General features: G+C 40.7%; 4 protein-coding genes and 1 long non-coding RNA gene across 5 annotated transcripts; 2 read left to right on the forward strand and 3 right to left on the reverse strand.

Annotated features, from left to right (window-relative positions):
• Positions 1-665: 665 nt before the first annotated feature.
• Positions 666-8731, reverse strand: LOC103507170 (probable nucleoporin Nup58). The gene is made up of 10 exons (XM_026822102.1): positions 8467-8731; positions 7950-7985; positions 7082-7185; positions 6579-6989; positions 5589-6133; positions 3649-3862; positions 2082-2318; positions 1502-1714; positions 884-958; positions 666-783 (listed from the first exon to the last, which is right to left on the reverse strand). Exons 1-10 carry the CDS (start codon positions 8490-8492, stop codon positions 686-688), a joined length of 1959 nt encoding a protein of 652 aa, XP_026677903.1. The 5' UTR covers positions 8493-8731; the 3' UTR covers positions 666-685.
• A 139-nt stretch (positions 8732-8870) lies between these two features.
• LOC103507164 (cilia- and flagella-associated protein 20) lies at positions 8871-10703 on the forward strand. The gene is made up of 2 exons (XM_008471614.3): positions 8871-9211; positions 10182-10703. The coding sequence occupies exons 1-2, from the start codon at positions 8936-8938 to the stop codon at positions 10485-10487; spliced, it is 582 nt and encodes a 193-aa protein (XP_008469836.1). The 5' UTR covers positions 8871-8935; the 3' UTR covers positions 10488-10703.
• A 1395-nt stretch (positions 10704-12098) lies between these two features.
• Positions 12099-14656, reverse strand: LOC103507171 (nuclear pore complex protein DDB_G0274915-like). The gene is made up of 5 exons (XM_026822103.1): positions 14618-14656; positions 13980-14439; positions 13528-13779; positions 12939-13055; positions 12099-12193 (listed from the first exon to the last, which is right to left on the reverse strand). The coding sequence occupies exons 1-5, from the start codon at positions 14654-14656 to the stop codon at positions 12099-12101; spliced, it is 963 nt and encodes a 320-aa protein (XP_026677904.1).
• A 575-nt stretch (positions 14657-15231) lies between these two features.
• Positions 15232-16720, reverse strand: LOC113466574. Its single transcript, XR_003390934.1, has 2 exons — positions 16529-16720; positions 15232-15335 (listed from the first exon to the last, which is right to left on the reverse strand). It is a non-coding gene; the product is annotated as an uncharacterized LOC113466574 (long non-coding RNA).
• A 2062-nt stretch (positions 16721-18782) lies between these two features.
• Positions 18783-20022, forward strand: LOC113466575 (probable cytochrome P450 313a2). The gene is made up of 2 exons (XM_026822112.1): positions 18783-19134; positions 19694-20022. The coding sequence occupies exons 1-2, from the start codon at positions 19099-19101 to the stop codon at positions 19889-19891; spliced, it is 234 nt and encodes a 77-aa protein (XP_026677913.1). The 5' UTR covers positions 18783-19098; the 3' UTR covers positions 19892-20022.
• Positions 20023-20123: the final 101 nt, after the last annotated feature.

The following is a 20123-nucleotide window of genomic DNA, read 5'->3' on the forward strand; positions in this document are numbered from 1 at the left end:
TTATTGTAGGAGCCAATGGCCAAGTCAAACGGATTTAAACTCCTCCTGTAGTTGCCAGTCCCAGGAATTCTGCCACACGAATTGGTTTAAGCCGATAGCAGCCAGTCTAGTTAGCTTAGTTGGTAGTGCGTCTGCGTTGTAAGCGCTTAAATTTTAACGGAGTTTAGACTCACTTAGTGGCCCCCGCCCTTAATGTTATAGACCTGGGAGTAACATATACGTTAGGTGAGTTAGCTCCTAGTTGGTAGGTTTATGTTTTATCACAACCATCTCTTGCCTCGCTTAGTACCGGGGGGAGGGTTCAGCTGTGTTGTAGACTCATTGGTTGGAGCTTGTATAGGATCATTAAACCCCGGTTCTATATACAATCAATCTCTCATTATTATCTTTATAAATACCGTCCGCGCATGTGCGGAACCCCAAAGTGCCTTTTAACACAAGACTATAGACCTGGGTGAAACTTATACGTTAGGTGAGTTAGATCTTAGTTGGCAGATTTATGTTTTATCACAACCATCTCTTGCCTCGCTTAGTACCGGGGGGAGGGTTCAGCTGTGTTGTAGACTCATTGGTTGGAGCTTCGCGCATGTACGGAACCCCAAAGTGCCTTTTAACACAAGACTATAGACCTGGGAGTAACTTATACGTTGGTGAGTTAGGTCTTAGTTGGTAGATTTATGTTTTATCACAACCATCTCTTGCCTCGCTTAGTACCGGGGGGAGGGTTCAGCTGTGTTGTAGACTCATTGGTTGGAGCTTGTACCTGCGATGTCTCTCCCCAACCTGGAATATAACAAATGTAACATAGATGATGTCCACAGTCCTGTCGGTTATAAATCCACTGCCTTTGAAGAAATTATAGTACTGGGACTATATTACTTACCTGACATTAGACCACCAGAAGAAAACAGGGCTGGTTTATCCAGAGCTAGAGATGCTGTGTAGAAGTTTCCCATAGCTGAAATCAAACCAGGGTTTCATTAAAGGCATAAGACATTAACACATTTGGCCATCAATGCCCCATTCAGACTGGGTGAGATTAATATGAGAAATTGGGTCGCCAAACAGAGGGTAAAACCCTTAACACTGGAAAGTTAACAGTGATACAGCTACGTTAAATCCTTGCCAAACAAAAACGAAGCTTTGACATCTTGGCATTCAATGAGTTACTGACACAAGTTTCATTAGACAATTTCACTGTTTTCTTTTTCAAAATATATCTTTTGCAGCTTGTCGCCAAACAGAGGGTAAAACCCTTAACACTGGAAAGTTAACAGTGATACAGCGATGTTAAATCCCTGCCAAACAAAAACAAAGCTTTGACATCTTGGCATTCAATGAGTTACTGACACAAGTTTCATTAGACAATTTCACTGTTTTCTTTTTCAAAATATATCTTGTGAGTTCTGTCTTGAGATTTGAAAACAAAATTCTTTTGAAAATTATAAAATATTAAGTAATAAAGAATAAATAAACTACATATTCCACACTTTTCACGTACCACTAAACGGTGAAGGTCCTTCCACATCGCGAGGCAGCTTGGTATCCCGTCCACCCCTCTCTACATCAAACACATTGGTAGAATCTTTCAAGTAGGTCTGCCTCAACTGTAGATGCCGTTCCTTCAGGTATTGAACTTCAGGCTGAGTACTCTGCAGACTGCCTGCTACGGAGACTACAGCATCGTGAACCCGTCTCATTGTCTGGTACAGTTCTGTGGAAAGTGGGGATTTTAAGGATGAATCTTTACCATTATTTAAAAGCGAGATCCATTCACTCATTCACAAACTGATCTATCTTCAGAACCACAACACGTTGAAAGATGAAATTTGGTAGGAACTACGAATATTCCTATTAGGTTCTAGATGTGCAATATGTGAGGATTTTGGCGAAATCTAAACCAATCTCGAGTTATGATTGCTTTTCCGAGGCGATGCACGGTCAACTTGCTAGACTTTGTCATAAATGTTTCTCTCCGAGGTCTAGTTTTTCTGCACTTAAGAAGAGACGGTAGAACCGAGGATTAATTCTATCCGACATGGGACAGACTCTGTAAACCAAGCGGGTTCTATTCGACTTACCAGAAGGTGTAATGCAAGACGTCTTGGTAAATCCTTCAACCAACTTCTGGGTTGAATCTATGTTGGATCTTAGCTTGAGAAGATCTGACTCGAATTGTTCACTCAAACTGAGGAAGTACTTTGACGGAGCAACGTTTTTTCTATTCGACTTACCAGAAGGTGTAATGCAAGACGTCTTGGTAAATCCTTCAACCAACTTCTGAGTTGAATCTATGTTGGATCTTAGCTTGAGAAGATCTGACTCGAATTGTTCACTCAAACTGAGGAAGTACTTTGACGGAGCAACGTTTTATGGGGATTTTAAGGATGAATCTTTACTAATATTTAAAAGCGAGATCCATTCACTCATTCACAAACTGATCTATCTTCAGAACCCCAACACGTTGAAAGATGAAATTTGAAAGATGAAACTACGAATATTCCTATTAGGTTCTACTTAGACTATTATTGTGGTCAAATTCTCAAATTATATCGAGGATAAATTTCCATACCTCGGCTGGGATTGAACTCAAGCCCTCCTGTTTACCAGGCGAGCGTCTTGACCACTACACCGCCGAGCTATTTAGGCACCATATAACTTTATTTTGTATTTTCAGATTCTACCACACCCTTGCTATGTATACGACGGTCTATTCATTCATTCCACCATCATTACTTGCTGTTATGACGGAGTACTTCGCGTGTGGAAGTGTGCTGATATGAAATCTGCTGACTGGTCATCATGTGCTGAGCTAACAGATGAGCTGGTTGGCCACACTGGCTATGTAAACGCCTTGTGTTATAATACTATCACCTCTGTCCTTTACTCTGGGGATAGCCATGGGGTTATCATTGCATGGAGACTTGGAGAGAAAACCAAAAGGTGAGGCAGATCTCTTCACATGCCCAAAGAACCCTTCAACTTCAAGTGTGTTTTCCTTTGATCTTCGATGGTTGGCAATGTGCTCTCTTGGATATTCAATGGTTTAGTACAGGTACTATCACGCCACCTAGTGGCAACGCAACGTTGCGCGTGGTTGGTATGGTTGACCATCTCGGCCATAGCGTGCTGTTGGCTTTTCCCGCGACCTACTCAGGCTGGGTGATTTAAATGAGCTTGAATGAATGAATGCTTGTCACCGAATAGAAGGTATAACCCCCATCTCTAAAAACCTTAGCACTTAAACAGTTAAACATATTTTTTTTTTTTTTCTTTTTCTAAAAGTCTACATATTTATCAAATCTTGAGAACCAACAATATTTCTTCCGCTGTCCGCCAGATGGTGTCAGGAGCGTACTATTCACATCAATGGATTACAAGATGTAGTGATCAATAGTCTACTAGTGTATGGAAGATCTTGTCTCATAGTAGATGTGCAATATGTGAGGATTTTGGCGAAATCTAAACCAATCTCGAGTTGTGATTGCTTTTCCGAGGCGAGGCACGGTCAACTTGCTAGACTTTGTCATTAATGTTTTTCTCCGAGGTCTAGTTTTTCTGCACTTAAGAAGAGACGGTAGAACCGAGGATTAATTCTATCCGACATGGGACAGACTCTGTAAACCAAGCGGGTTCTATTCGACTTACCAGAAGGTGTAATGCAAGACGTCTTGGTAAATCCTTCAACCAACTTCTGAGTTGAATCTATGTTGGATCTTAGCTTGAGAAGATCTGACTCGAATTGTTCACTCAAACTGAGGAAGTACTTTGACGGAGCAACGTTTTCAGCTTGTAGGGCAGAGGGCATGTTCTGTGTACGCTGGGCCATAGCACAATGCTCCAGACTTTTCAGTGTGTCCTCCTGGAAAAAGAAGAAAGTTAATGATAAGTACAACTTGTTGTTAACGGCTTAGCTGAAGCCGGGGGATTGATGGTCTCCAGCTAGGTTTAGCTGGTTCGTCCGTGGATGTGTGATCAACCATCGTGAGGACTACAAGTATAAGTAGTGCTTTATTTATACTGTCATCTCAGAACAAGTTGTTCCATAGAGCAGCTCTTTATTTTACCAGGATGTACCACGGTACATTGTACCAGGCTAGTTAGCTTGTATATCTGTGAACTGTAGGCCTCACTCAGCCTCTTTTGCCTAAGCTGAGCCATTTCAATAGAGGGAACTATGACGGCGGAAGTCAAGTCATTCCGAAATCAAAGAAAAAAACTTCAAGTGTGTTTTCCTTTGATCTTCGATAGTTGGCAATGTGCTCTCTTGGATATTCAATGGTTTAGTACAGGTAGGTACTATCACGCCACCTAGTGGCAACGCAACGTTGCGCGTGGATGGTATGGTTGACCATCTCGGCCATAGCGTGCTGTTGGCTTTTCCCGCGACCAACTCAGGCTGGGTGATTTAAATGAGTTTGAATGAATGAATGCTTGTCGCCGAATAGAAGGTAAAACCCCCATCTCTAAAAACCTTAGCACTTAAACAGTTAAACATATATATATTTTTTTTTCTAAAAGTCTACATATTTGAGAACTAACAATATTTCTTCCGCTGTCCGCCAGATTGTGTCAGGAGCGTACTATTCACATCAATGGATTACAAGATGTAGTGATCAATAGTCTACTAGTGTATGGAAGATCTTGTCTCATAGTACATACGCAGGATAGTATACTGAGAATGATAGATGCTACATCCGGTGTCGTACTACAGTGGTACAAGGTAAATTAATTAACTTCTCACTTTACCTTAAAAGTATTAATAGGTAATAACTAGTATATCTGTGAACTGTAGACTTCACTCAGCCTCTTTTGCCTAAGCTGAGCCATTTCAATAGAGGGAACTATGACGGCGGAAGTCAAGTCATTCCGAAATCAAAGAAAAAACCAGGTACAGGATAGGAGAAAGCAAGCAGTCCCCGGACGGGAATCATTCCCGCGACCTAGCGCTTACAAGGCAGGCGCGCTACCTTCCAAGCTAACTAGACTGTTTTAATTACGGAAACAGACCATATAAATGTGACGTTATTTTGGAACCAAATTGTTTAGGTTCTCTGTTAGCAACATCCGTGGCCGAGTGGGTAGGTATCTCGCTCAGCTTGCACGCCTTAGGTCCCGCGTTCGAAGTTTTTTCGGCTCTGAGCTTGAAGTTCGGGGTACACGCAGCCTCGTGAGGACAATTGAGTAGCTACTTTAAAGGAGAAAGCGAGCAGTCCCCAGAACGAATCCTATCTGTTCAACCCGTACGGGAATCATTCCCGCGACCCAGCGCTTACAAGGCAGGCGCGCTACCTTCCAAGCTAACTAGACTGTTTTAATCACGGAAACAGACCATATAAATGTGACGTTATTTTGGAACCAAATTGTGTAAGTTCTCTGTTAGCAACATCCGTGGCCGAGTGGGTAGGTATCTCGCCCAGCTTGCACGCCTTAGGTCCCGGGTTCGAAGTTTTTTCGGCTCTGAGCTTGAAGTTCGGGGTACACGCAGCCTCGTGAGGACAATTGAGTAGCTACTTTAATCGAGTAGCGCACCACCAAATGAGAGACTTGGCTGTGAGCTGGCTGGTGCTGAGCTACCAAATGAAAACCCAGCTGCTTGACCTGTTGCTGAAGATCCAAATGGCAGCACCAAATGAGAGACTTGGCTGTGAGCTGGCTGGTGCTGAGCTACCAAATGAAAACCCAGCTGCTTGACCTGTTGCTGAAGATCCAAAACTGAGAGCTGGTTGAGATGTGGCTGGAGCCCCAAAGCTGAGACCAGTCTGAGTGGTTGCTGGGGCACCAAACCCTACACTTGGTTGACTGGCAGGTTGTGCTCCAAAAGTAACACTTTGACTTGTGGCTGGGGCACCAAAACCAACACTTTGAGTTGTAGCTGCTGCACCAAAACCAACACTAGGTTGGCTGGTGGCTGCTGGGGTACCAAAAGAGAACCCAGTCTGTGCAGTTGTTGCAGGTGCACCAAACAAAGGTTGTTGAGTTGAAGTTGGAGTACCAAAATTAAGTCCTCCTGTCTGGGGAGCAGTCCCACCACCAAAACTAAAACCTCCTGAAGCTTGTGTAGCACTAGGAGTGCCAAATGAAAGTCCTGTTTGAGCTGTGCTTCCAAATCCTTGGGCAGGAGTGGTGGAACCAAATGATTGTACTCAAACAAGTTGTTACTCAATTGAACTTACCTATTGTTGATTGATTTATTAGTTTGTTGACTGGAGGGTCCTGTCCTGAGAGGAGACATAGACTGAAGTCCCATATCAGAGATGAACTGTAAAGCACTGATAGCCGCCTATAACAAAACAAATGATACGATAGGCATACTACGGGATGGGCATGCTACGACACAGACCACATGCGTCCAATGTAGCAGTTGTTTCATTGCTACGAAATAAAAACGGCGGGCCAAATGATAAACCTGTAGACTGAGTGGGAGTACCAAAAGCTGAGGTGGCTTGAGTTGTTGGTGTACCAAAGTTGAGACCTCCAGAGGGAGCTCCAAATGTCAAACCAGACTGTGTTGTGCTCGGAGAATTAAAACTTAATCCACTCTGTTGTGTAGGCTGTGAACCAAACGTTGAAGTTACCAAATGATAAACCTGTAGACTGAGTGGGAGTACCAAAAGCTGAGGTGGCTTGAGTTGTTGGTGTACCAAAGTTGAGACCTCCAGAGGGAGCTCCAAATGTCAAACCAGACTGTGTTGTGCTCGGAGAATTAAAACTTAATCCACTCTGTTGTGTAGGCTGTGAACCAAACGTTGAAGTTCCAAAACCCCCAAATCCTGTAGATTGCTGGGTGGTTGGTGTTCCAAAAGTATTTGTGCTACCAAATGCAGGAGAACCAAAGGCAGGAGTAGGGGCACTTGGTGTACCAAAAGCTGATGATCCAAATCCTGGTTGTGCAGTGGTAGTGCCACCGGAGCCAAATAACCCTCCTGTGCTCGTGTTGGTTGAACCAAATGTTGCTGTCCCAGTACCAAAGCCACCAAATCCTTGACCTGAAGTTGTAGTCCCCGCACCAAATGCTGGCTGTGTTGCTGTGGAGCCAAATGAAAATCCAGCCCACTACCAAAGCCACCAAATCCTTGACCTGAAGTTGTAGTCCCTGCACCAAATGCTGGCTGTGTTGCTGTGGAGCCAAATGAAAATCCAGCCTGAGTGGTAGCTGCCTGCTGAGTACCAAATGAACCAAATGTGTTGAAGTTCCAAAACCCCCAAATCCTGTAGATTGCTGGGTGGTTGGTGTTCCAAAAGTATTTGTGCTACCAAATGCAGGAGAACCAATTGAGTTCTGTCTTGAAATTTGAAAATTCTTTTGAAAATCTTATATTATAAAATCAAGATCCATTCACTCATTCACATTTCATATTCACACACTGATCGCTCTATCTCCTGAACCACAACACCTAGAAAGCTGAAATTTGGTAGGAATATTCCTTTTATGGTCTAGTGAGCAATAAGAAAGATTTTGCGAAAATCTAAACCGATCCTGAGATATGATCAATTTTTGATCGCTAAAATTTCCATAAGAAATACACAGAGTCTTGCTGTCGCACTACCAAAGCCACCAAATCCTTGACCTGAAGTTGTAGTCCCCGCACCAAATGCTGGCTGTGTTGCTGTGGAGCCAAATGAAAATCCAGCTGCGACGGAATTCAGCTAATATAAAATATTAATAAAGAATAAATAAACTGCATATTCCACACTTTTCACGTACCACTAAACGGTGAAGGTCCTTCCACATCGCGAGGCAGCTTGGTATCCCGTCCACCCCTCTCTACATCAAACACATTGGTAGAATCTTTCAAGTAGGTCTGCCTCAACTGTAGATGCCGTTCCTTCAGGTATTGAACTTCAGGCTGAGTACTCTGCAGACTGCCTGCTACGGAGACTACAGCATCGTGAACCCGTCTCATTGTCTGGTACAGTTCTGTGGAAAGTGGGGATTTGAACCAAATGTGGGTGTAGAACCTGCTGCCTGTCCAAACAGACCCCTGAAACAACAAATTTACATTATTGGGAGTTGGGACAAGTAAAATACAATTTATTATGTTTCACACATTACTCATCATAAGACTAGTTAGCAGCAGATGGTGTCATCTGTTGTTTATTATTTTTCCCCCCAACAACCATAACATCGATTAGAACTTACGCAGAGCTTCCAAAGCCACTTGTCATGATGGAATCTGATGGGTGAATTCACTGAGGTATTATGTTTCACACATTAATCATAAGACTAGTTAGCAGCAGATGGTGTCATCTAGCTGTTGTTTATTATTTTTCCCCCCCAACAACCATAACATCGATTAGAACTTACGCAGAGCTTCCAAAGCCACTTGTCATGATGGAATCTGATGGGTGAATTCACTGACATGTTTCACACATTACTCATCATAAGACTAGTTAGCAGCAGATGGTGTCATTTGTTGTTTATTATTTTTCCCCCCAACAACCATAACATCGATTAAAACTTACGCAGAGCTTCCAAAGCCACTTGTCATGATGGAATCTGATGGGTGAATTCACTGATTGAATGAAAACAAATTTTGTGACAGAACACAAGTTGACAATTTCACAAATAGATATTGAGCTTTCAAAGGTCTTTCATACCCAACATAATTGATCAAGTAAGGATTGTAAGGAACTTGTTTTAACTTTTAAAGGTAAGTCTTTTTCTTTTATTCTCTGTTCTTTTTACAAGATTAGAAAACTTTTGGCCGGCCTTCCTGAAAAATGTAACAAAAACGGATTTTTCCAACTTTTTGAAATTTCCCGCGAAGGCCGCGAAAAGAAAAACGAACATGCGCGACTAGCGGATGAAAATCGAACTAAAAAGTTTGTTTACAAATCAGGCGTTAGTTACCGGCAAAAATCAAAATTCTTGTGGCTCCCCATCCTGCAAAATTATTAATTTATTTCCCCCGGATTAAATTTGATAAAAAAAATGTTCAAAAATACTTTCCAGAGTGGTTTCCTGTCCATCCTGTACAGCATAGGGAGTAAGCCATTGCAAATTTGGGACAAGAAAGTTCGGAACGGTCATATCAAGAGAATTACAGATAATGACATCCAGTCTCTAGTGCTCGAGATAGTGGGCACTAATGTGAGCACTACATTCATCTCATGTCCTGCAGACCCGAAAAAAACTTTGGGTATCAAGTTACCGTTCCTAGTCATGATCATCAAGAACTTGAAGAAGTATTTCACTTTTGAAGTCCAGGTAAGCAAGTACAATGGTAAGAAAACAAGTGGGATCTAAAGCCGAGGAATCCTAGATCCACTTGTATTTTGCTAGTGTAGGTTTTGTAGTTAGCTTGGAAGGTAGCGCGCCTGCCTTGTAAACACTAGGTCGTGGGTTCGATTCCCGCCCAAGGCAAACTTTACCCTAAACAGATTAGGTTCGTTCTTGGAACGGCTGGCTTTCTCCTATCCTGTCCTCCTCTCTTCTATTTCGGAACGATAAGAACCCTTGTTACAGTTCCCTCTATCAAACCCATTAAAAAATTAATTTATTTAAAATACATATTTTTTAAAAAAATTAAAAATAAATAAATAGCTGTACTTAAAAAAAAGTTCTTACCTTCAAGCTTTCCACATCAGTTTTCTCTCGTAGCAAGTTTATTTCAAAACTCTTCAGTGTGGTAGCCAAGGAGTCTATGTCCTCGTTGATTTTCTCTATGGATTTAGATGACGTGACTGCAACCTCGTTGTAAATATTACGCTCGTTTTTCAAGAAGTTTCTGCAACAGTAAAATACATACATATTAGGTTTAAGTTGTTCTTTTACAGTTATTTTTTCGGAGTTTTGACCTCAGATTTGGATTTTTCACTACTTTTTACGTAGGAATCGACCATTGATTAATATTTTTTACCCATTTGCAATTTCTCCATTAAATATGTTATGTATTAGGTGAAGTTCAGTTGAAAGCTGAGATGGGGCTCTGAGAGTGTTAAGAATCTAATTGGTCCATTCTTTGGTTTTCTTTGTAGGTTCTTGATGACAAGTAGGTTTTGGAAAATCAGCACTATTTGGCTTCATAACAGACTGTAGGGATAGTGAGGTTTTTATTCTTAGCAGAGAGAGGGACAGTATGTTATGTATTAGGTGAAGTTGTATTCAGTTGAAAGCTGAGATGGGGCTCTGAGAGTGTTAAGAATCTAATTGGTCCATTCTTTGGTTTTCTTTGTAGGTTCTTGATGACAAAAACGTCCGGAGAAGGTTTCGAGCCAGCAACTATCAATCAACCACCCGAGTGAAACCATTCATTTGTACAATGCCAATGAGGTTAGATGACGGGTGGAATCAGATTCAATTCAATCTCGCAGACTTCACACGAAGAGCTTATGGTACAAATTACATAGAAACCTTGAGAGTTCAAATTCATGCAAACTGTAGGATAAGACGAGTGTATTTCAGTGACCGCCTCTACTCAGAGGATGAGCTGCCAGCAGAATTCAAACTATTCCTACCGATACAGAATAAAGTGAAACAATAATAAATCATGCTTCTTGTGGTTGTGATATATTTTATTTGAAATGCACTTCACTTGTGGACTGAATTAGGTGTGGAATGCAATTTGAGGCACAATATTGGTGTGGTGAAGTTTAATTTGACAAGTAAAATGCCAGTTTTAAAGTATCTTTTGATGAACAAATCCTAAATTGCCTGCTTAATCACTCACTGAACAACTACTGAATGCAACATCCCTAGACTAATAGGGAGTATTACCCAGGAATGTTTACAATTAGAAGGATATCATATTAAGGGACCTCTTGGAATTAGTATAGGTATCCAAAATTGTTAACCTCAAATTTACTGACATTTTGCAGTCTATGATAAATGCCCAGGAATGTTTACAATTAGAAGGCTATCATATTAAGGGACCTCTTGGAATTAGTATAGGTATCCAAAATTGTTAACCTCAAATTTACTGACATTTTGCAGTCTATGATAAATTTTAACAATGCAATAGCTGTTAAAATTTGACACAAAACACATTCCCCTTTCCTCATGATTATTCACTGCTTCCTCACGATGTGATTTAAAATTTAATACATATTCATGTAGGTACCTAATTATGAAGGATTTTTTTTTTTTCCAATCACTGCTTCAAATTCGTTTTGTACAGCACTTGATTTAATGGAAAAATATAATTAATTCAGTACATAATAGTACTAGGTATTACACATATTTTTATTTAACAAGTTGTCTTTTTTTATTTTTTAATGCCTAAAGTAAATTTGTTGTCTGTGTTGAAAAAATAACATATTCCTTGAAAAGTAACAGGAATCCCCCCAAAAAATACCACTTCGTGGCATAAAAAAGACCCCGCCAAGTCGTTCCTCCCAAAATCAATCAAGTGTGAAATACTCGGAGCGCAAACAGAAAACCCAGCAAAACCAATGGAAAAATCGCCATGAAACTCAAAACTAACTTCGTGTCTTCACTAATATTTAGCAGTTTCTATGGGTCATGGATACATTAAGAGCGCAAACAGAACACCCAGCGAAACCAATGGAAAAATCGCCATGAAACTCAAAACTAACTTCGTGTCTTCACTAATATTTAGCAGTTTCTATGGGTCATGGATACATTAGTGGTAAAACTCACTTGAAAGCCTCTACATTGGCAAGTATTGCAGGTTCTATTTCAGATTCTTTTACTCCTCCCTTGGCTTTATCTGCTTGGCCGGATGATGTGCCTGGAAAATAATTGAATATTTTATTCATTGCAGAGAGGTCGACTACACTATTGTTACCAATCCATCACTTGTAACACGTTTTTTCCACCAAAAGTTATTCATTGCAGAGAGGTCTACACTATTGTTACCAATCCACCACTTGTAACACGTTTTCTCCACCAAAAATTCTTTGATTTTACCTACTTTCTTTGTAATTATGGATTCAAGACGATGTGAGTCAACTGTGCTGTAGATGCACCTTTTCTCCATTAATTGGACAGCTCTATCGAGAGATCTAGTGAAATACTCAGAGCGCAAACAGAAAACCCAGCAAAACCAATGGAAAAATCGCCATGAAACTCAAAACTCACTTCGTGTCTTATATTTAGCAGTTTCTATGGGTCATGGATACATTAGTGGTAAAACTCACTTGAAAGCCTCTACATTGGCAAGTATTGCAGGTTCTATTTCAGATTCTTTTACTCCTCCCTTGGCTTTATCTGCTTGGCCGGATGATGTGCCTGGAAAATAATTGAATATTTTATTCATTGCAGAGAGGTCGACTACACTATTGTTACCAATCCATCACTTGTAACACGTTTTTTCCACCAAAAATTCTTTGATTTTACCTACTTTCTTTGTAATTATGGATTCAAGACGATGTGAGTCAACTGTGCTGTAGATGCACCTTTAGAGATTAAAAATGTCACTCCAAAAGAGTCTCTGTATTCCTGTAATCTTTTATTAAGGATTGATAGTAGAATAGATAAAGAACGATATGATTTTATCGCGTGCACCTTGAATTTATTAGATTAAAAACAAAAACTCAAGTACCTACATATGTACCTTGATTTTTTAATTTATGAGGCAGTCTCTTCTTGATCCCTTGTGTGCCGCGTCCATTTTAGTTTAGGACTATTGCATATTCTAGAAATTATTTAAACTCAGCAAGAAGAAATTACGTCACCATGATTTTTTAATTTATGAGGCGGTCTCTTCTTGATCCCTTGTGTGCCACGTCCATTTTAGTTTAGGACTATTGCATATTCTAGAAATTATTTAAACTCAGCAAGAAGAAATTACGTCACCCATACAGTTCACACTTAATATTATTTTATTTGGTAGCCTCCAGCTGTCTCTTAGTGGAATTACTCACCTGAAGTAGGCACAGTGGTATCAATACCGCCCAATACGTCACCCATACAGTTCATACTTAATATTATTTTATTTGGTAGCCTCCAGCTGTCTCTTAGTGGAATTACTCACCTGAAGTAGGCACAGTGGTATCAATACCGCCCAGACCTTTACTGGGAGTTTTAGTGGGTGCAGCAGCTGTAGTGGAAGTGGGAGTGGCAGTGGATGTCGCGGAGGTGAGGTTGAACCCTGTGAATAGAACAATGAGATTTTTTTCTTCTTTCTTTTTGATAGTTGTTTAAGTACAGAGGAAAACTATAACAATCAGAGTCCATATCCCTCTACAGTGGGATTAGTTATACACTAAATTGATTTACTTTCAAATGAGAAATTTTAGATGAAAATCGCATTTCCTGCTTTATCAACTTTATTATCTCAAGATTCAAGACAACAATCATCCTAAGTAGGTATGTGTTATATTTTGTCCTGAAGATAATTCACTTAAGTAGGTTCTGTTAGTGATGCATTAGTTCTTACTTCCCTTCAAAATCTGGCAAAAAACAAGTAACATTAATTAATGGTAAACATGTGAAGGCAGGGGCGCCATTTTTAGCTAAATCTCCTCTAAGGGTGAGCTAAATCTCCTCTAAGGGTGAGCTATTTCTAACAAAAGTCACAACTTTTTTTTTGTATGTAGATAAAATAAAATAATAAAACTTACCACCAAGACCTCCAGATGTAGACGTGGATAATGTAGGTTTCACCGCAGCCACAGATGTAGTGACAGTAGTAGTAGCAGCAGCAGCACCTAATCCAAAAGAGAAGCCTGACCCTGCAGTGCTAGTGGTGGATGTAGCAGGGGTACCAAATGAGAGACCTGTACTGGTCGAAGTTGTAGTGGTAGATAAAGAGGTTGATAGTCCAAATGAAAATCCACCAGATGGTGCTGCTGCTGATGTTGTGGTTGTGGCACCTGAGATTAAACATGTTAGGGATAAAATAATGTAAGTAGGTACAGTACTTAGTAGGTAGTTAGTACCTACCTATGTACATACTTGATAATGTTTCTATAAGGGTAAAAAAAATAATAATAAAAAATAAATAAACACTTTCCATAGTAAGTTTCTCAAATTGTGAGTTCTCTCACCCAAAAAATTAATTTGTGTGAATTACCTAGCAAAGAGATAGGCTGAGTAGTAGTGCTTGAAGCTCCAAGACTAAATCCAGTAGAAGTAGTAGCAGCAGGGGCAGAGAACCCAGTTTGTGGGGCAGAAGTTTGTTTTCCAAGTAAAGTAGATTGAGCTGTGGTCTGGGCTACTAGGATGTTGGGTTGAGCTGTACTGGCAGGGGCTGTGCTACCAAATGAAAGAGCACCTGGCTGTGATGTAGCTGTGGTACCAAATGACAGAGTGCTCTGACTTGTTGTGGGTGCTGGTGCTCCAAATGAAAAGCCTGGCACTGCAGTAGTAGCAGCGGGTGGCTTGAATGATAATCCTGTCTGTGTTGTTGCTGGAGTACCAAATGACAGAGAAGTTGCAGGTGCTGCTGCTGCTGCTGTGGCAGCACCGGAATAAATAGATGCGCATAAATCAACAACAGGTGCCGCACCCCCAAGATACACTAGACCAAAAATCTAGCAACATTTAAGTGCAAAATTTATTTATTTTGCTACAGCAGCAGAGTAAATTAAAATGGAATATGTCTTTTTTTAAGCTTACCGTAGGTAGTGTAGGTATAATTGCTAAGGACTTTAGTAAAGGGAGTTTTACCTTCTATTCGGCAACAAGCTACCCACCTCACATTAACCTCACCCAGCCCGACAGCACGTAATTGCCCAGCTGGTCACCCATCCGGATACTAACCACGCGTAATGTTGCTTTACATCAATGATCCGAGGGGAACTGGTATATTCAACGTGCTATCACCGCTGGCTCTACAATGGATTTATTTTACCAAGTGTATATGTACTCAAAATAAATTAAAATGGAATATGTCTTTTTTTTTAAGCTTACCGTAGGTATTGTAGGTATAATTGCTAAGGACTTTAGTAAAGGGAGTTTTACCTTCTATTCGGCAACAAGCTACCCACCTCACATTAACCTCACCCAGCCTGACAGCACGGAAAAAGCCAACAGCACGTAATTGCCCAGCTGGTCACCCATCCGGATACTAACCACGCGTAATGTTGCTTTACTTCAATAATCCAAGGGGAACTGGCATATTCAACGTGCTATCACCGCTGACTCTACAATGGATTTATTTTACCAAGTGTATATGTACTCAAACAAGTTGTTACAATTGAACTTACCTATTGTTGATTGATTTATTAGTTTGTTGACTGGAGGGTCCTGTCCTGAGAGGAGACATAGACTGAAGTCCCATACCTATGTACTCAAACAAGTTGTTACTCAATTGAACTTACCTATTGTTGATTGATTTATTAGTTTGTTGACTGGAGGGTCCTGTCCTGAGAGGAGACATAGACTGAAGTCCCATATCAGAGATGAACTGTAAAGCACTGACAGCCGCCTATAACAAAACAAATGATACGATAGTTTCGGAGCAAGGTCCAAAACACATCAGACTCATGGACTGGATTGTGGTCAAATTCTCAAACAAAAGGAATTTTCAATTGTGTTAAGGGTACTTAACCAACTTTAGTGGTTAGCGCGGTGGACTTTGGATCTGGAGGTTGGTGGTTCGAGTCCAAGTCAAGCCATAAAATTTAGCGTAGTGCATTAAGCAGCGACTCATGGACTGGATTGTGGTCAAATTCTCAAACAAAAGGAATTTTCATTTGTGTTAAGGGTACTTAACCAACCTCAGTAGTGTAGTGGTTAGCGCGGTGGACTTTGGATCTGGAGGTTGGTGGTTCGAGTCCAAGTCAAGCCATAAAATTTAACGTAGTGCATTAAGCAGGAAACGACATTTGTGACAAACATTTATGCTTAACACAATTAAAATTCCTTTTTTTAAGGGTACTTAAATGGTCACAAATATCGTTCCCCAATTAAAACACATAAATAAATTTTATAACTTGAACCACCAACCTCCAGATACAGAGTCCAACGCGTTAACCACTACACCACTGAGGTTGATAATTCTCAAACAATGTAAAATTCTATACCTCGACTGGGATCGAACCCAAGTCCTCCTGTTTAATGTGACAAGCATTTATGCTTAACACAATTAAAATTCCTTTTTTTAAGGTTGTACTTAAATGGTCACAAATATCGTTCTCCAATTAAAACACATAAATAAATTTTATGACTTGAACCACCAACCTCCAGATACAGAGTCCAACGCGTTAACCACTGAGGTTGATAATTCTCAAACAATGTAAAATTCTATACCTCGACTGGGATCGAACCCAAGTCCTCCTGTTTAATAGACAACCGATGATAATTCTCAAACAATGTAAAATTCTATACCTCGACTGGGATCGAACCAAAGTCCTCCTGTTTAATAGACAAACGTCTTGACCACTACACCACCAAGGCGTAGTAGTGGCGAAACCGGTTCGGGGAAAAAGTAAGTGAAGTACATAAAGTTAGAATTCCTTTAGACAACCGTCTTGACCACTACACCACCAAGGCGTAGTAGTGGCGAAACCGGTTCGGGGAAAAAGTAAGTGTTACCATTCCTTACAGTCCTGCACTGTTCATAATTCATACGGAGTTTTTAGAGCTTCACAATTACAGAGTCTTGGATAATCAACTTACCTCAGTCTGAGATTGTTCTATGGTAGCACCCACCCCTGTGCAGACCTGAGGGGGAGTTGTGGACAGAGATACAAGACTAAGAAAACCTTGGGTAGGAGCCCCTCCCGGACCTGATTGACTCTGGGAACAAAAATCAACATAGATTTATAAGATTTTTTTTTTTGATATGATGTTTGTTTCATCACAGTTTTTATTTCGAGCAAAGGAATAACATTAGGCTCATGTGGTCTGTGTCGTAGCATGTCACCATTCCTTACAGTCCTGCACTGTTCATAATTCATACGGAGTTTTTAGAGCTTCACAATTACAGAGTCTTGGATAATCAACTTACCTCAGTCTGAGATTGTTCTATGGTAGCACCCACCCCTGTGCAGACCTGAGGGGGAGTTGTGGACAGAGATACAAGACTAAGAAAACCTTGGGTAGGAGCCCCTCCCGGACCTGATTGACTCTGGGAACAAAAATCAACATAGATTTATAAGATTTTTTTTTTTGATATGATGTTTGTTTCATCACAGTTTTTATTTCGAGCAAAGGAATAACATTAGGCTCATGTGGTCTGTGTCGTAGCATGTCCATCCTTTTCTTTTTCGATAGTGAGATTGGAACCCCGGACCTTCTGTATGGCAAACAAATACGTAGACCATCGGGTGAAACCACTTTTTTTAATCAAATGAAACGGATATTTCCAATTTTTCACCCATTTCCCGATTTTGAATATTCGGACCGAGCAACCTCCGTGATCGAGTGGGTATCGCACACTAGGTTTGCACGCCGGAGGTCCCGGGTTCAATTCCTGGCGAGGTCGAAGTTTTTTCGGATCTGTGCTTGGAGATCGGGGTACACTCAGCCTCGTGAGGACAGGTGAGTAGAAGCTACTTTAATCGATAAGATAACAGTGGCGGCATTACCAGTGTAGGCGTAGTGGTCATTGCGCTCGCCTTGCACGCGGGAGACCCGGGTTCGATTCCCGGCGGGGTCAAGAAATTTGTATCATGCAAATGATCAAGATAACAGTGGCGGCATTACCAGTGTAGGCGTAGTGGTCACTGCGCTCGCCTTGCACGCGGGAGACCCGGGTTCGATTCCCGGCAGGGTCAAGAAATTTGTATCATGCAAATGATTGATACCGTGACTAACTTGACTTGATATACTATGTCTTCACTTGACTTGGACTGAATATACTATGTCTACCTCTAGTTAATCATGAGATTGGTCAAAGTCGGGCATTCGCTTACCTTCGAGGGGTCAGGAATGCGCCATCTTGGATTTTCAACAATCTAGTATAGGCGCTACCCAGTGAAGTTCACTGGCGCTACCATGCCACCTAAGCTTGTGGTCAGACTTAAGTTGCATAAGCACGCTTGCATGCGCAAGTAAATTGCCGATGAGTGACCAGCCTGTGACCGGAACCTCTTTGGAAGGGCACGCTTGCGCATGCAACTTATGAGTGACCACGATATCAGCTGTTCCATTTGATTTACACTATTGTTTACATTTTTTGTTTCCAAGTTGTGACAACACGCTTGCTGTTGCAACTTATGTCTGACCAACAGCTAAAGGATGAAATAATTCCCGTATTTTCCTTTAAAAGGGGGAGCCTCAGAAGAGGGAAAATCGTCTCGTATTCCGAAAGGAAAATATATTATACGATTAAAATCACTAACATAAAGGGTCCGTTTTCCCTTTTTAAGACCCTCTCAAATTATGTCATTTTCACAGAATGTTACGATTCTTTTTTTCCTTTTCTAAAAAAGGGTCTGAGAGGTTAGGGTTAAGACCCTCCCAAGACAGGGCCGTACATGGCGTAATCTCAGAATATGATGGTCCTATTCCCCTTTTGGGACCCTCTTCTTAGCCCCCCCCAGACTGGGCCAACCATAAAGTTATCAGATTAACACCCATAGAATAAGACGGCCCTTTTTAGTCCGTCCTTCCTTTATTATTACAATAGTAATAAAAAGGTATAAGGGACGGACTATTGTATTCGCTTCGGTGTCTGTCACTCGCTCGCTCGGTCGGTCTGTCGGTCGCTATGTAATATAATGCGCATAGCGACCGGTGCCAGCATGGTAGGTAAACATTGGATTTTAGGATTATTGAGATATTGGAAAAATCCTACAATGCTGCAGTGAGCACCAAAGTTGTGACATAATAACACAAAGAATCTGCATTTACATTTTACATTTACATTTGCATTACCAGTGTAAAAAGATTATTGAAATATGAAAATTGATTGCAAAGCAGGCACGTACCTAATGCTGTGATATCCACAAAAGTTCTGAAAAAGCGCTGCGTTATTTATTAATGAAAAGTATGAGATCAGAATCATGTACACAAAGAATTTGAGATTTGAAAATTTGGGCCAATTTCACCACCTACTTTCTCATTAGGTACATAGTATAGCTTATTGTAATAGAAAGTAACTAGGGCACAACCTTGTACTCGATCTGATATGTCATTGCACTTTTCAAATAGGTAGGTAAGTCATATTCATAGGTTTTTGAATTCATTCTTTTAGATAATCCAATTCGATAGGAAGTGCAATAATTGTTTTCGTTCGTCACATAATGACATTAATGGACGCAATTTTGCTATCACTCCAGGTAAGAAGAATTAGAATATACCTTGTAAACCCAGCATAGGACTGAGTACTGAGACCTATTTTAGACATAGGACTGAGACCCTTTACGAATATCCCAGACACAGGCGACTTGACTAATAGGCTAAAAGTTTTGGTCAATGGGATTAATAATCATGAGATTATTTTCCAAACGGGATACTTTGTCAAGTAGCATTATAACTAGAGGTAGAATTGAATATACTACCAACCTCAGTGGTGCAGTGGTTAGCACGGTGGACTTTGAATCTGGAGGTTGGTGGTTCGAGGCCAAGTCATGTCATAAAATTTAGCGTAGTATATTAAGCGGAGAACGACATTTGTGACAAGCATTTATGCTTAACACAATTAAAATCCCTTAGAATTGAATATACTATGTCTTCACTTGACTTGGACTGAATATACTATGTCTACCTCTAGTTAATCATGAGATTGGTCAAAGTCGGGCATTCGCTTGTATACGTATATTTTATCAAGCGCTTTGCGCCCTTTACCGCTTGGAAATAAAGACGACTACTAAGAAAGTGGTTCCATATCTCTTACAGAAACCCTCATTCTGGTATGCATGCTTCATTATCACCTACGTTTTCTACCTGTGGTCGCGAAGAAAACAGTATGTGTTGTCATGGCAGTTAGCAGGCCCCCTGGCTTTTCCTCTCATAGGAAATAGCTACCTTGTATTGGATGGTGGTGTGTCGAACGTCATTAACAAGATGCACAAGGCCATGAGGGACTATTGGTAAGTGGTAGAAACATAAATGACAAGTTGTTTATTTTCCCCCGAAATCGGATAAAGACTAACTGAATTTTCCGATGAAAAAAATAAATACACAGTGGGTACAAGCACCACCCCAGCATTGTAATAATAATAGACTCTTGAGTGGAAGGTAGCCACTAGGCGAGGTTAACGCCGGAGGCGTTTTCTACCACCTAACCCTTAGAGCTCCAAGTAGAAACATAAATGTCAACTTGTTT

The sequence above is a fragment of the Diaphorina citri genome, unplaced genomic scaffold, assembly GCF_000475195.1.
Source record: "Diaphorina citri unplaced genomic scaffold, Diaci psyllid genome assembly version 1.1 scaffold294, whole genome shotgun sequence".
NCBI classification, from domain to species: Eukaryota; Metazoa; Arthropoda; class Insecta; order Hemiptera; family Psyllidae; genus Diaphorina; species Diaphorina citri.

Bases quoted from the DNA above. Each gene is read 5' to 3' on its own strand.
- LOC103507170 (XM_026822102.1), bottom strand. From the start codon at position 8,492: ATGACAAGTGGCTTTGGAAGCTCTGC. The intron at 7,186-7,949 runs ATTTGGTTCAAA...GAACTTCAACAC, and splicing joins GCAGCAGGTTCTACACCCAC to ATTTGGTTCATTTGGTACTC. The intron at 3,863-5,588 runs GTTTTCATTTGG...TTCTTTTTCCAG, and splicing joins GCAACAGGTCAAGCAGCTGG to GAGGACACACTGAAAAGTCT.
- LOC103507164 (XM_008471614.3), top strand. From the start codon at position 8,936: ATGTTCAAAAATACTTTCCAGAGTGGTTTCCTGTCCATCCTGTACAGC. The intron at 9,212-10,181 runs GTAAGCAAGTAC...TTTTCTTTGTAG, and splicing joins ATTTCACTTTTGAAGTCCAG to GTTCTTGATGACAAAAACGT.
- LOC103507171 (XM_026822103.1), bottom strand. From the start codon at position 14,656: ATGGGTGACCAGCTGGGCAATTACGTGCTGTCGGGCTGG. The intron at 14,440-14,617 runs GTGAGGTTAATG...AAATGTTGCTAG, and splicing joins ATTACGTGCTGTCGGGCTGG to ATTTTTGGTCTAGTGTATCT. The intron at 13,780-13,979 runs GTAATTCACACA...GTTTAATCTCAG, and splicing joins TCAGCCTATCTCTTTGCTAG to GTGCCACAACCACAACATCA.
- LOC113466575 (XM_026822112.1), top strand. From the start codon at position 19,099: ATGACATTAATGGACGCAATTTTGCTATCACTCCAG. The intron at 19,135-19,693 runs GTAAGAAGAATT...TATCTCTTACAG, and splicing joins CAATTTTGCTATCACTCCAG to AAACCCTCATTCTGGTATGC.